Consider the following 16,055-nt stretch of genomic DNA (forward strand, 5'->3'; position numbering starts at 1 on the left):
GGGGGGCATATTGGGTATCTTACATAATTTAATTCAATATATTTAAAAATTAAATATCTTTTTGCGATCAAAAGGTGACCTTTTTGCCCCCTGGCCCACCACTAGCACTCACACAAAATCCGCCCAAAATGTACGAATTTAGCGTTTTAATATAGGCCGGTGAGATTTTTATATTTTATATTATATATTTTAACAAGTTGGGCCCCACCACCTATGCCAACTCATCATATCCACGTTCCCGTTATTTTTTTTTAATTTCCCATTAATCATGATTTAAAGTACTAATCAGTTGAATTAGAAATAAAATAGTAATTATTTAAAATTAAATTAGGAGTTTAAGAGCACATTAAATGTAAAAATAAATAATTTTAAAATTTTTTATTAGTAATTTAATGAAAAGAAAAAGAAAAAGAAAATAGAAAGTGGGACCAAGCGGTAATTTTTTAAAGTTATAAAGGGCGTGTTTGTAATTTTACTAAAACTTAAAATAATTTTGATTAAAATGAAAATTAATAATTTGTCACTGTCAATGAGATTTGTCGGGAGATATATTTCCATGGAAGCCTATGAAATGACGAAAAAGGGCCTGAGAGAAATGGCCGAGGATCTGCAAGCTCATCAACCCCCACATTTTTCGATTGGGATCAGGATATTCTTCCGGTACCGCCCAAAGGGCCAATTGAGCTGAAGAAACGAATAAAAAACAAGCTTTAATTCCACTTCACTGTGCAGCTGCCGGTTGTTTCGGATTAGGGTTTTTCTTCTCTGGGATCTTCACCGGCGACGACGAATGGTCTGTTCTAAGTTCACAACGGGCGAGAGTGTCCCCTGTGATTTCTGTAACGAGCAGGTTGCGATTCTGTACTGTAGAGCTGATTCTGCGAAGCTCTGTTTGTTCTGCGACAACCATGTTCACTCCGCTAATTTGCTCTCTCGGAAGCACGTTCGGTCTCAGATCTGTGATAACTGTGGGTGTGAGCCGGTTTCTATTCGGTGTTCGACGGATAATCTCGTGCTCTGTCAGGAGTGCGATTGGGATGCCCATGGGAGTTGTTCCGTCTCCGCAGCTCACGATCGAACTCCGATTGAAGGGTTCTCTGGCTGCCCTTCGGCGCTCGAGCTTGTTTCGTTATGGGGCTTCGATCTTGGTGATAAGAAGCTGGAGGAATCCGAGATGTTGGTGCAAAATTGGGGGTCTTCTCAGGATTTGGTTATGCAGATTGATTCTTGGGCTTGTAGGGCGAGTGCGACTGCTTTTAATGACCTCATTGTTCCGAATGAAAACCCCTTTCTCTTCGCGAATATCAACTGTACGGATGCTGCTTCGATGCTGAAGAAGCAGAGTCCGAGCTGTGGGAAGCACAAGCAAGTGATTTACAAGCAGTTGGTTGAGCTTCTTAAGAGGGATTTTCAAGGCGGTGATGATGGTGGTAACACTGCCGATGGTGATGCAGGTGGGGAAGATAATGGATTAGAGAATCTTGTTCCTGAAACAACGAATGGGGATTGTTATTGGCAAGGGGATTTGGAAGCTCGTCGAATTGAAAAAGGGGATGATGGGGTTTTTGCTGATGTTACTGCTGCTCCTCAGCCATCACTGCAACAACAAACTTCTTTTACATCTCTGCTAACGATGCCGCCGCATATGGGCTTGAAAGATAGCGAGCGCATTGTTGATGACACTAGTGGATGGGATAGTAACCCAAATCGTCAAAGCATTCAAGTAATTTTTCAATTTGCTTTTGTCGCTTTTCTCTGTTCTGGCAACTGTTTCGTTTTTCAGCTTTTCTAGCATGCGCTTGTTTTGTAGTTTGATAGCTATAGCATAGCATTCTGTACGAAGGATGTTCTTCTTTGAGCTGTCCTTGACATACCCTCTAATTTTTTAACTCCATTTCTTTGTCTAAAGCCTAAAGGAATGAATAAAGTTTTTTCCTAATTCCTAGGAATTGAGTTCGTACATTCTTAGGACGCTGCTTTGGCAGTCAACTGGTTTAACCTTTCAAAAGTAGTACAGTCTTTTTCTAAGGATATGAATGGCTATTAACATGAGATCTCACTAGAGGTGAACAAACCATTTCGGAAACCTTTTACTAGTAAACGCATTTTAAAACATTGAGGGGAAGGCCGGAAGGGAAAGCTCAAAGATAATAATATCTGCTAGTGGTGTATTTAGGCTGTTACAAATGGTATCAGGCATCGAACGGTGTGCCAGAGAGAACGTTGGGTCCCCAAGGGGGGTGGATTGTGAGATCTCACATTGGTTGGAGAGGGAAACGAAGCATTCCTTATAAGGGTGTGGAAACCTCTCCCTAGTAGACGGGTTTTAAAACTTTGAGGGAAAGTCCGGAAGGGAAAGCCTAAAGAGAAATATCTCCTGGTGGTGGACTTGAGCGGTTTCAAACTGTGTTCTTTCTTCTAGAGCCTCTATTTGATTTTTGCTGTAAATTGAATTGTTGCAATCATTCTCTGTTGCCAATGCTGGTTGTTCTCAATCGATTCCCCCTCCCTTTTTTCCTTCACACAAAGTTTGGTGTATTATACCTGTTCTTTATCTGGGACTGTACTTGCTTGAAGTTAATTGAAATGATTCCTAGTGATCCTGCTTTCTTTTCGTTTGGAACCCGGTTTCTATACTCGTTCGTCGTAGCTATTGCTTTATGTCTCTGGCTTATCATTTGGTGAAGTTTTTCCTTATTATCTTCTGCTTGCCAGGTGCCTTAATATTATCAATGTCAAAACATGTAATGCCTGTCGTTGTTTCTGGTATCCACCTTTCGGTACCTTTCTTATTTTCCTTCTTTTCTATGCGTACTTTTTCCAGATTTGGGACTTTCATTTAGGACAATTACGGGGACACAAAGATTCAAACTCATTTGATGACGCCTACGGCACGAGCAACATGGGATTTACAATTAAAAATTTTGGTGATTTTTTGAAAGAAACATCCCCAACATGCACGAAGTTGTTAGGAGAAACCTATCAGATCAATGGCTCTGGCATGCACGATGACTTGCCGTCATTGAATGTAAGTCCTGCTCTGTATTTCACTTTTAGCGTGTTTCGAGTTACTCGTTGCCCTGAAGAAAATGTTGTTTCTTGATTACTGCGTCCATCTAAATGATTTTCTACTTAACCAGGAGATTTGTTATATCCCATTCTTTCTCGTCTCTTAGAAGACTCACAATTATATTTCAGAGGTTTCATGAACTACGAGATCCATCTATGTGAAATTAAATGTACTTGTCAAAGCGTGCTGAGTATGTGAAATCATCTAAACCAAACCATTTGTTGTAAATGCATTCGCTCTGGTTGTAGATGTATGATCGTATTCGATGTTATGAGTTCTTGTCAGCTTGTTTGTCTAGTTTAGTAATCTTTGTTTGAGTGATGGTTGTCTACATGTAACTGTCAAAGACCACCGCTAGCAGATATTGTCCTCTTTGGGCTTTCCCCTTTCGGGCTTCCTTAAGGTTTTTATAACGCATCTGTTAGGGAGAGGTTTCCACACCCTTATAAAGAATGCTTCGTTCTCCTCCCCAACCGATGTGAGATTTCATAATCTACCCCCTTCGAGGCCCAGCATCCTCGCTGGCACTCGTTCCTTTCTTCAATCAATATGGGATCCTCTGAAACACTCTCCTTCAGGGCCTAGCGTCCTTGCTGGCTCACCGCCTCGTGTCCACCCTCCTTTGGGGCTTAGCCTTCTCGCAGGCACATCGCTTGATGTTTGAGGGAAAGTCCGAAAGGAAAAGTTCAATGAGGACAATATCTGCTAACGATGGTTGAGTTGTTAGAAGATCCGTTCGGGAAATAGCTTGTATCTTATTTAATTTGTAGGTTTTCCCAAAGCCCATGACAATCGGTCTAGATGTTGGCATGGATCAAATCTAACCCAGATACCCTCTGCCTACTTAATTGCTACATTTTCATGTGCTTCTTTCTTGTATAGTCCTCTGCTCTTTCCCATTGGGAATCGACTGTTGATGTTGTCATATTTTCTCGAAATTGCAGGGTCATGTCAATAACTCGACGCCAAGCCATCGTGCAGCGACATGTGAGAGCAACAATCTGCCTAATGGTACTACCTGCAGCAAGCTGAAAGGCAGTTCGAAAAATGCGCAGCCAATCGAACAACAACCTATCATCGTAAGAGATGGTATATTGTCGACATCGACAACCAAGGCTGACTTGGAGCTTCTTGCACAGAATAGAGGCAACGCAATGCAGCGTTACAAGGAGAAACGGAAAACTCGAAGGTGCATACTTCATTCTCTCTTGTAAACTGCAGTTTCCTTTTGCATTTCTATCCCGGACACTTAGTGTAGCTTGGAACAGGTACGATAAATACATTCGTTACGAGTCAAGGAAGGCAAGAGCCGATACGAGAAAGCGAGTCAAGGGCCGGTTTGTGAAGGCTACCGGAGGCCATGCTTGTTGAAGATCAGCTCAACTCAGCTTCCATGGTTGAAAGTAGCTGTGTGTGTAAATATTTCGCCATTACCTTCCACTTATATTTGTACTAGGTGCAAACGCACGTGATTTCATCAGCTTTTCTTTTTTAGAAATAGTTAAAGAACTAATGTTATGCATTATAGGAATAATGTCGATATCGTGTCGACTTTGATATCAGCCTAGCACTCGGTACATCTGTTATATCGAGTCGAAGAACCAATTCATAATATAGAAAGTTGAGAGACTAAACTTGTAATTTAATTGTAAAAGTAGATATTTTTTTATCTTATGTTTCTAACTTTCTATACTCGGGTCAGGTTTGGCTTTGGCTTACAGAGTAGTATAGTCTCGAGGTGTTTAACCTAGAGTTATCGAATCTATGTTTTCAAATTTTTAATAAAGACGTGTTTACGTAAATTTTATATAATTAAGCTCGTTTTAGGCTTAATTTCAACTTACCTCTATTGTTTACTCTACTTTTCAAAAATAAAAAAAGTTGTTCATACTAATTGGTCCTACAAAGATTCCTTACGGGACTTGATAAATAGCAAATTAGCAAAGGGAAATTATGGCTTCTTTTAAGAAGTTTACCTAATGGACGAAATTTCCATTAAATTTGAAAATTCCAACATTATTTTTCCCAATTAAATCACAATTTTGTTTCTTAATTTCAAATTTATTATGACTAAAAAATTTATTAAAAAATGAAGTTTAACCGATCTCAAAACCTTTAATTTTGTGTCGGTATTTTAATAAAACTAATGGCAATACATAACGGGCTAAAGCAGACAACATCCGCTAGGGTGGACTTGGGCTGATACAAATGGTATCAAAGTCAGAGCAATGTGCCACTGAGGACGTTGGGTCTCTAAAGGGGTGGAACAAAGCGATGTGCCACTGAGGATGTTGGGTCTCTAAAGGGGTGGAACAAATGGTATCAAAGTCAGAGCGATGTGCCACTGAGGACGCTGGGTCTCTAAAGGGGTGGAACAAATAGTATCAAAGTCAGAGCAATGTGCCACTGAGGGCGTTGGGTCTCTAAAGGGGTGGAACAAATGGTATCAAAGTCAGAGCGATGTGCCACTGAGGGCGTTGGGTCTCTAAAGGGGTGGAACAAATGGTATCAAAGTTAGAGCAATGTGCCACTGAGGACGTTGAGTCTCTAAAGGGGTGGAACACAAATGGTATCAAAGTCAGAGCGATGTGCCACTGAGGACGTTGGGTCTCTAAAAGGGTGGAACAAATGATATCAAAGTCAGAGCGGTGTGCCACTGAGAACGTTAGGTCTCCAAAGGGGTGGATTGTGAGATTTCACATTAGTTAGGAAGGGGAACAAAAGCACGATAGGACTGACGGAATCTTAAATTTCTAAACTTAAAAAATATTAAATTAGCCCGTAAACTTTCCATTATTTTATGTCTAATAAAACTCTAAAGTTTTGATTTTTCACGTAGTATATTCATAAATTTAAATAAATGCGAGAACTAAATCAAGGGGCTGTCTCTTAAAAGTAGTTTCTTTGTACACTCTACTGGCTCTAAAAAGCACCTTAAAACCAGCTATCTTCATCAATGGCGATGGGTACCATTTTAAGAGATTTAGAGGGAAAAAAACATAAAAATTAAAGAGACGTATTTGAGCTTCCAAGAAGTAAGGGTCCCCCACTTCTTTATTCCCATATTACAATTCTCTTTTCCAACTTTGTTTCCTTTCACAATACCAAAAATCTCTTGCTTCTTCATAGGGGTACGCAACCAAGTTCCCTTTCCCGTCCTCTTCGTCTCTCGACAAAATCCGCTCTACTCAACTCATAAAACATTCCAAAACGCTCGAACCGTTTCGTACCGTTTGACCGTTTTGTACCGTTTGAGTCTACTATAGTAGATTACTCTTCATTACACCAAATTCATCATCTTTCCTTTTCTTTTCCACTCGTGTCTTTATTCGATATCGACACAATTACATCAATAAAAGATTCGAGAAAACCGTTGTATGAATCTCCCACAATATAACCAACCGTTATATACCGTTTGAGTCTACTATAGTATGTGATGACCGTTACCGATTCATTAATCTAATTCCAAATTCTTTCGTTTTGTTTTCTTTCGACGTATTCATTTCGAAATCGTCAGAATTACGTAAGTCAGTCAATAAAACAGTCGAAGAACAGGTGGAAGTTGGAGAATTGGGGGGGGGGGATGATATATTTCACTGTGGGGGAAATATGATTACACTGTATGTTTTTTTGTTTTTTTTTTTTTTGTTTTAATTATACTGTGTATGGGAAGGGGGAAGAACAGGGGATGGAGTAGAGGTTGCCCAGAAGCCTATAGAGCTTCATGGGAAAAGGACAGCAGCTACTTCAAGCTAGACGCTTGTTTTTAAGTGTTCTTGTAAAAGCTGGTGGTTTCTTCATCGTCTTCTTCTTCATAATCATCATCGTCGTCATCATCATCAGAATTGCCCAGAGTAATATCAGTAACTCCACTTGATCCAGAGGAAGAAGAAGAGGTAGGAGAGGGATTCAATTCAGAGTTGTTGGTTGCTCTCAGAAAGTTACGAAGCACAGGCCTGCTACCAACGTTGTTGTTCTCATCATTCTCCCTTATGTCTCTTTTCTTGAAGAAAATTCGACATAACACCAGGTTGGGGTTCTGCAGCGACAAACCAGACAAACAGACAAGAATCAGCACAGCTCAGCTCAGCTCAGCTCAATTGAACAGTCCAACATAAAAGAAGAGTTAAAAGAAGAAGTAGGAGATGCTCACGAAGGGGGGAAGTTGGGCATTCATGGCGGATGGAGGAAAATCAACCAGGCGATACTCATGCATAATCCAATCAGTCTTCATGCCATATGGAAACTTCCCAACGTAGAACACCAGGGATTTCTTCCACCCCACGAGCTGATCCTGCTTGGAAGAGACAACAGCACGGTCGTTTCCAACGGGCTTCCAGTACCCAGAGGCAGTGATTCTGATGAAGCTTCCCCCATTGGGGAATTTGGGGAATTTGGTGCTGAAAAAGTACCTCTCCCGCTGCCAATTTCCTGACCCAGAAAAAATCACCGAAACCCCATTAGTAAAAAATCAACCCCAAATGAAAACAACAGATACAAAACGAAATCGAATTAGGGGAAATGGTGGGACTGTGATGGAACCTGGGAGGACCCATGGGTCGAATCGGCCGCCATCGATGTCGGAGATGACGGGGGCAGGAAGGGGGAGTGAGAAGGCTCTTCTCATGAGGTATTGGAGGAGGAGTTCCTCGTCGGTGGGGTGGAAGCGGAAGCCAGGGGGGAAGCGGAGGGCGCCATTCTTGAGGTACGCGATTCTGTTGGCGGCCATTGTTGGGAATTGTATTGGAGATTGGATGGGTGGAGTGAGTTGAATAGGAGCGGCGAGGGTGAGCTTTTATAGTGATGGCTTTGTAGGCGGAGGGGAGGAGTGGTGGGCTAATACGTTTTTAGCGTGAATTAGACTCAATCTCTCTCTCTCTCTCTCCCTCTCTCTCTCTCCCTCCCTCAATTTCATCCCCCTTCATGTTTAACACACAGCCCCTCAACGGAACTCAATGTGCTGGTTTTACGGTGGATTGTAATTTTAAACAATGCTTTTTCTTTTTCTTTTCTCTTTTTTTTTTTTTTAATTTTGCTTAAATATTTTAAAATACTGATGATTATCTACATCAAATTCCCGAGAGGTCACCTAACAGAGAATTGCTCCAAAAAAAAAAAAAAAACCTAGACTACATTTGAACGAGAGTAGTTTTGAGGATAAGATGACTAAGAAAAAGTTTAATTTGGCAGGGAAGCTAAAAGAACATGTATTTGTTTTGTGGAGGATAGTTTTCACTCCGAGAAGCCTCAATGTAGTGGTTATCTTGCAGGAGAATGTCGGAAAACCCCGAAGTCATTAGACGTCGAGTCCAAATTTTCGAATTTTGATTCGAATCTTATACAACGATTTTATTGGTATAATTAATAACGTCAAATTCTATTAAGTTTTTCTTAGTCATTGTATTTTTAGGATCACTTTCATTAGATGGGGTCGGATTCAATACCCATTATTTATTTTAAAAAAAATAAATAAATAATACGAGTATATCCAAAAAAGGCAAAGTAAAAAGTTTTTTTCTATAGATGGAAGGTAATCTCCCCTCATATACGTCATCTAATAAAATAAAAAAAAATAAAAAAAAAAAGTGTAATATATATATTAATTCTAATTTTTTTATTTATGATGTCATGCTAACATAATCAAAATTAATTTATTTGTCATTTCTAATTAAAATTTAACCGTCTTATAACGTTTCTTCTTAATTAAAAAACAACTTTATTTATGAAAAAGGGTTTCATAAAAGGAAATTGTTAGATAAAGTATTCGCTTTTTATTTTTTTCCCCTTAAAAAAATGAATTGCTGTCAATTTGGCGTGTGAAAATGGAGAAGAGGGTAATTTGGTAATTGACGGAGATAAGGACGGGTCGGGTAAGGGAGAAACCAAGTACCCAAGAGAGATTTTCAAATGGAAAGTACGAAAGTACCCACGTCATTATTGTTACTTTGTTTGAATGTGGGAGACAAGGGAGATCGCTACAAGTGCCCTAACTATTAAAATAATGGATTTTTATTTCATATAATAAATTAATTTAGATTTATATGATATTATCCAAATTTCATCCTAGATTGATTTTTAAAAAATTATTCCCATCATTAATTTTTTTTTAATTATTTCAAAAAATACCTTTCCCGCTCGATGAGTGGTTGAAAACGACCATTTCGAATCTTGAAGTTGTATTGAACGTCCAAAATAAAAGGATAAAAAATGACACGTGATCGGTTAGCTATAAAAAAATAGAAGTTTACGTGTAGATATGTGGACGTTGAAGGATTTCTGTGACGTTCATAATTGAAATGATTAGAAAGGAAATTTGTAACGGCCCATGATGTAATTCGACACCTACCGCATGCACGCTCGTTGAAAGATTTTGGTGACGTTCATAATTGTATTGATTAGAAAGAAAATTTGTAACGGCCTCGGCATCTAGAACATGACGTAGTTGGAGAGCTACCACATGCACGCTCGTTGAAAGATTTTAGTGACATTTATAATTGTACTTATTAAAAAGAAAATTTGTAACGGTCTTAACGTCTAGAACATGACGTAATTGGACAGCTACCGCATGCACGCTCGTTGAAAGATTTTAGTGACATTCATAATTGTACTGATTAGGGAGAAAATTTGTAACGGCCCCAACTTCTAAAATGTGACGTAATCGAATAGCTACTACGTGCACGCTCGTTGAAAGATTTCATAGTACTCATTAGGGAGAAAATTTGTAACGGCCCCAACTTCTAAAATGTGACGTAATCGGACAGCTACCACGTGCACCGCTAAATAATACAAAGCCAACATTTAAAGTTGGAAATTTACCAAAAGGATTTCGATTTAAAATAGGAAACTTTAGTTTGGGATCCCTAGAAATCTTAAAAGCATAAAGGTTAACGGCAAATACGTGCGGTTCTAAGATTTGTATGATCCTTCCAAAAAACCTCGTCATTCGTTCGTAACGCTTTTGTCCTGTATCGACAAGATCTTGTAATGATTAAATAAAAGACTTAACGTCATGAAAAAAGTGACGACATCCTAAACTAATGGAATCGTGTATTTAATCAACTATACCTACATCGACATATGTCACAGTAAACTAAATTATAAAAATAGAAAAACTCGGACATTAGAATATATGTGAACCTTCAAATCTTAAAGTTGTATTGAACATCCAAAATAAAAGGATAAAAAATGATACTAAATCCGTTAGTTGCAAAAAGTAGAGGTTTACATGTAGATAAGTGGACGTTGACGGATTTCAGTAACATTCATAATTGTATTGATTAGAGAGAAGATTTGAAACGGCTTCAACGTGTAGAACGTGACGTAATTGGATAGCCACCGCATGCACGCTCATTGAAGGATTTTAGTGATATTCATAAATATACTGATTAGGGAGAAAACTTGTAACGGCCCCAACTTCTAAAATGTGACGTAAGACAGCTACCACGTGCACCGCTAAAAAATTCAAAGTCAACATTTAAAGTTGAAAATTTACCAAAAGCGTTTTCGTTTAAAATAGGAAACTTTAGTTTGAGATCCCTAGAAAACGTGCGTTCTTAAGATTTTTATGGTCTTTCCAATAAACGTCATCATCCGTTCATAACGCTTTTGTCCTATATCGACAAGATCTTGTAATGATTAAATAAAAGACTTAACGTCATGAAAAAAGTGACTACATCCTAAATTAATGGAACCGTGTATTTAATCAACTATATCTACATCGACACGTTACATTAAACTAAATTATAAAAATAGAAAAACTTGGACATTAAAATGTACGTTTCCTCGTAACTTAATATATAAATAGAAAGGTCAAAATATCCAAAATTATTTCTCATATAGGTTATTAGTATTATTATTATTATTGAAATTATTTTTATTCATTTTGTTTTTCTTTTTTTTCTAAAACTTGTTTAAAAACATTAAAAAGATTAAAATGAAAATGAAAAAGAGGAAAAATGGGTAGGTGAGTCCACATGTCCCGCCTTTCTTATCTCCATTTCTGTCTCCTATTTCAATATTTATCCCTACAAAAAAAAATTCATTTACTTTTTACGAAGATCAAAGTGAAAAATATATATAAAATGAAACAAGATTGAGGGTGGAAACGCGGAATATGATTTTGCTTCCCAACCTTTTTAACTCATAAAGAGAAATCTCACTCTACTATTTTCTCCCTTCTCTGTTTAAACGAAAAGTTTACTGTCTCACTCAGAAAATTATTCTATGGGTGAGGACGTTAGGAATTTTTATTAAAATAATGAGCTTGGTCAGCGACAAAGGGAATAATATTGGAGGGGAAGGGACAAAAGGGTCATTATATATGACAATCAATTTCAAGATTTCCACTTATCTTATGGTCTCCATATTTTGGATCAAGGGGTAGAATTTTGGATATGTACGTCTTTTGGGAATCTTTACCCTTCCAAGTTACCATTTTGCCCTTAAAAGCCTGCCCGTGTTATCATTATAATTATAAATATGATGGGAATGAAATGGACTATTTTTGAAAAGGATTGGGCTTTGGAAAAATATACCACAAAATTGACACTCTTAAAGTAAAATAATAAAAAAAAATATATATATATTATCCTTTTTTGTAGCCTCAAAATTGACATACAAATACGTCAAATCCACTTCGTATTATCAAAACGTTGACTTTTGTTTTTTAATATATTTAGGTTGAAGGTATTAGTGACCTTTCCTACGAGTTAAAGATTTTGAATCAACAGTGCTAAGTTTTTTTCTTTTAAAAAAAAAAAAAACAAATATTGGGAGAAAGAAAATCATTTTTACCTTCAAGTTTATCAATTTTTACCCTAAACTTAGTGTTGCAATTTACACCTTAAACTTGATAAAGTATTGCAAGTTCATGGGTGGCTAGGTCTTGATTGAAGAACGATAATGTTCGAGGTCATGATGAAGATTTGTAAAAAAGACTAGACTTGATTTTGTTTTCGAATTTTCCCTCCTCTTAATCAAACTTTTTTTTGTTTCCAAAACCACACAGAGGGAATTAAACCTCGAACCTTTTGATCAGTATGAGCTACGCAATTGTGAAAATAATGCAAACATGATTCATAAATAATAATGAATAATTAGCATGAGAGAGAGAGAGAGAGAGAGAGAAGTGAACGAATATTATAAATCCACACCCACTTGATCACTTTGAACATATTCATATTGAGACGTAAAAGAAAAGTTGTGGTCTCCTAAGAATCTGTCTCTCTTCGCTATATTTTGTTCTCAAAAAGGTTCAAAGGTCAAAGGAGATTGCGTGTTACGTTGAAGATAGCAAATAATTGTTTCAAGTTATGCATACAATCTCCCACTCTCTCTCTCTCTCACATTGTCTCACAGCCACCATTATGTTTCTACCTCTTTTGCTTCATTACCATTTAATCTATTGTTTTCACTTCATTAATTGGAGGACTTTTCGTCTATTTTTTGATGATTTGATCAAACAAGTAATCACTTTTAATGGATGGGTGAGATATGGTCGAAAGTCATGGATTAGCTCAAATGGGAACTTGGGTTCAACGACTGCTAATCCACGCATCTAATGGGGCCGGAGACGACTCCAGCCACCACTAATATGCTGCTCTTGAGTATTATGGGCGGCGGAAGCAATGGTGGCTTACTGAGAACAAGAGACCTAAGATCTAAGGCAAGGGATTTCGGATTAGAATATGTAGTTGTTCTTGATTTTGTCTGATGGGTCATGAAGAAGATCCAACGAATGTTGAGAGAGAAAATGATGAAAATAAAATTGAATGGAAAAAAGGATATGGTACAATGGCTAAATATAGATCATGCTTTATTTACATACATTGATAAACTTGGATTATATTATCAATGCTGAATGCCATAGCTATCAACTTCATGCTTATTGACATTGATAAACTTGGATTATGTTATCAATGTGAGAACTCAGATTTATCTTTTGCGAGCGTACCTGCTTTAGCTGTTCATCAGAAGGCAAGCTCTCATCTTCAATTGCTGTTGGGAGATGTCGGGTGTCGTTCGGACCTTCATGTTTGTTCACTGCTCTTTCTTCCTGGACGGAAGAAGAGACGATACCATAAACGGCCTCTGTGATTTCTTGTACTAAGTCAACAATTACTCCCTCCACCCTCAGTAAACGTTGCACGTACACAACTTCTGCTATATTACTGAACAGCAGGAGTGTGCTAAATACTTCGATGGAACAACATTTATATAAGAGAGGAAAACATGAAAGAAAAGAATATGGAACTTACTTTAATTGGCCGTAGGTTATTAGTGAGAGTCCTGAATTTCTGATTCTATTGACTGCTGCAGGATTTCTCAAAATCGACGAAACTTCTGCAACGATACCGTGCAAACAACCTGTCATACACACGTTAATGGCTTCCTCCAACGAGTTCCTTCTAACATCAGGGTAAAGTTTGGATCCTCCATTGGTCAGGAAGAATACCTGGTCAGGTTACATAGATATAAAGAGATATCTAAGCACTCAGCTACTTGACATTAAGGCAAAGATCTTCTTAGAAGCTAATTGGGTGAACCAGCATTTTGTTATTATATTCACCATTGCAATTAAAGCAGAGTCGTCACATGGATATAACCTTTAAAATGATCCCAGTTGCTAAACATCAATTCAGGATTGAATTTGAAGGAGTAAATGCAAATGAAACAATATGGTGAGGAAATGATCTTACAGAGTAGGTGCTCTGAAGTTTCTTAACTAACTGAGCAGCATCTGGAATAAAACTTGAAAATATAATAGGTCTGTCCTTGGCATTCTCTTTCACCACCTGTTCAAGATTTTCTTTTGATAAGCATAATCACTCACACAATCTCAGTTTGCATGTTTGGCAGAAACAAGTACCTTTAAGATTTGTTGGAGAACATGAGCAAGTTGCTCCTCTTTGTAAACCACCAGATCATCGAACTTCAATTCTATATTGAAACCAATCGAATGATCAATTTTCGCAAAAGCTTCTCGCAGTGTGCATAACGGCGCATCACTTTCAACTTTCCACTCAAATATTCCCCCATCTATGGTCCTTCTAAATAGAGGCTTGCCCATCTGAATGCCCATCAACACAACAAAATTGCATGATTTAGCTATTCATCTTTTTCATTCCCCAAATACCCTAACGGTTTAGGAAGAAGAGATGGAATCACTTACCTTCCCAGGATCATCTTGTGGCCCATATGAAAGAAATTCTTCCAACGTGAGCTCTGTAACTCTTTTCTCCACAATAGCACCCTGAAACCAATAGTCATTTACAGTTCAATAAATTACGGAGAGAAGCCAAAAAAGAAAACATACCAAAATCCATAGCGAAGATAAAAGTTCCAATGATTTGGGTCAAAAAGGAAGGGCCTAACCTTTTCCTCAGTAAGAATCAAACAGTCATGGAAAACGACTGGGCAGCCATCTTTGGTTACCTACAAAAACATGCTCTTAAAAAGTTCTTCCTTATAAAGGCAAGGATGGAAAGAGGAAAAAGAAAAAAAGAACAAAAGAAACATTCACAAGAACCATCTCCATCCATTAGACGACAAATCGGTAAAGCAAATTAAGAGAAGTGATCGATGAAAAATTCACAAGAACCATCTCCATCCATTAGACGACAAGCAACAATTTGAAGTTTCAATTATCATATTAGAAGACAGTGGGAACAGAACACATAAAATACAATATAAACAGTTTCTATTTAGAAAATTTGTGAAGTAAATCGACATGCATAAGAAATCGCACAAAGCAACGAGGTCCAAGAGATCGAACGTGCGAAACAATGGAAATCTCTCTCACCTGAACGTCGAATTCGATGAAATCGACTGGAAACCTAGTGGCCGCCATGAAGGACGGAATGGAATTCTCCTTCATTAATTTAAAACGCGAATCAGAGGATTGCAAGATGTTCATCCCGAATCCTCTATGACCAATCACAAGGAATTTCGACGATCGACATGCGCGATCATTTCCATCTTCCAAAATGTTAGCCTCTAAATTAAAACAGAGAACAAAATGTAAACAAACAAAATGCATGAAATCAAACGATTCCAAAAGAAATCGATCAAAAGATTGAAGCACAGACCTCGGCCTTGGGACAAAGGCGAATGCGGTGACATTGAGGGCATGATCGGTGGAGGAGACATCGGAGATTCTGACGGCAGATTCAAGTGCCAGCATCATACAATTCACCGCAGAAAAAGGGAAAGAATTGCTAGAACCGACAAGAAGGAGATTTCCAGGTTCTTCGTACTGCGACGACGAAAATTGACGTGTGTACTAACGAACATGATGCAAGAATAATTGAAAAAAATGGGGGAAATGGTGGAAAAGAAAAAGGGAAGAAAATGGAAGAAATCCTGAAGCTTCGGGCAAAGGCTGCTAAGATTATAGGTTCGGCTTTCGTTGCATTTGGTTCTCAAATTCAATTAATTTTTTTCTAACAAAAATATATATATATATATATATATATATATACCTTTTTTTAACTATTTTCTATTTTTAATTAAAACAAATTTTTTTAATTTATTTTCCATTAACGTCTAATGCTTGTTATGTTGTCATGAAAACGGAAACTGAAAGTAAAAATAAAACCGAAGGAAAAAGGAGAAAATAAAAAGGTCCTACCGGGAGTCGAACCCAGGTCGCTGGATTCAAAGTCCAGAGTGCTAACCACTACACCATAGAACCAATGTTTGATATAAAACAATTATTTTTATTATTTAATTTATAATATGTTTTTAAAATAATTTCCTTTTTATAAATGAAATTTTCTTTTAATTATTTAATCTATCTATCCCTAAAGAAATGGTCTAAAATTAAAATTAAAATGCGATAAATATAAAATAAATTGAATTAAAAAAATAATCATGTTGACCAATTTTATTTTGGACAAAAGTGGACACAATACAAATCAGATCCTCCAAAATTAATTGGATCAAGAAAATTGACTTTTGCACAGAGTTGACATTTTTATGCTGTGGG

The 16,055-nt window shown here is 37.5% G+C and overlaps 3 protein-coding genes and 1 non-coding gene across 4 annotated transcripts; 1 reads left to right on the plus strand and 3 right to left on the minus strand.

The window, feature by feature from the left end:
* The first annotated feature begins 564 nt into the window (after positions 1-564).
* LOC111801062 (zinc finger protein CONSTANS-LIKE 14) lies at positions 565-4,744 on the plus strand. Its single transcript, XM_023685028.2, has 4 exons — positions 565-1,723; positions 2,825-3,028; positions 4,015-4,259; positions 4,339-4,744. Exons 1-4 carry the CDS (start codon positions 791-793, stop codon positions 4,439-4,441), a joined length of 1,485 nt encoding a protein of 494 aa, XP_023540796.2. The 5' UTR covers positions 565-790; the 3' UTR covers positions 4,442-4,744.
* A 1,888-nt stretch (positions 4,745-6,632) lies between these two features.
* On the minus strand, positions 6,633-7,948 carry LOC111800507 (NAC domain-containing protein 83). The gene is made up of 3 exons (XM_023684232.2): positions 7,613-7,948; positions 7,224-7,501; positions 6,633-7,109 (listed from the first exon to the last, which is right to left on the minus strand). Exons 1-3 carry the CDS (start codon positions 7,797-7,799, stop codon positions 6,837-6,839), a joined length of 738 nt encoding a protein of 245 aa, XP_023540000.2. The 5' UTR covers positions 7,800-7,948; the 3' UTR covers positions 6,633-6,836.
* A 4,861-nt stretch (positions 7,949-12,809) lies between these two features.
* On the minus strand, positions 12,810-15,484 carry LOC111800593 (glycerophosphodiester phosphodiesterase GDPD3). Its single transcript, XM_023684360.2, has 8 exons — positions 15,157-15,484; positions 14,871-15,064; positions 14,444-14,503; positions 14,241-14,321; positions 13,938-14,138; positions 13,768-13,863; positions 13,327-13,523; positions 12,810-13,239 (listed from the first exon to the last, which is right to left on the minus strand). The coding sequence occupies exons 1-8, from the start codon at positions 15,215-15,217 to the stop codon at positions 12,954-12,956; spliced, it is 1,176 nt and encodes a 391-aa protein (XP_023540128.2). The 5' UTR covers positions 15,218-15,484; the 3' UTR covers positions 12,810-12,953.
* Positions 15,485-15,689: 205 nt separating this feature from the next.
* Positions 15,690-15,761, minus strand: TRNAQ-UUG (transfer RNA glutamine (anticodon UUG)). Its single transcript has one exon. It is a non-coding gene; the product is annotated as a tRNA-Gln (tRNA).
* Positions 15,762-16,055: the final 294 nt, after the last annotated feature.

This window comes from Cucurbita pepo, chromosome 8, assembly GCF_057944985.1.
Source record: "Cucurbita pepo subsp. pepo isolate OVF chromosome 8, ASM5794498v1, whole genome shotgun sequence".
Lineage (NCBI taxonomy): Eukaryota > Viridiplantae > Streptophyta > Magnoliopsida > Cucurbitales > Cucurbitaceae > Cucurbita > Cucurbita pepo.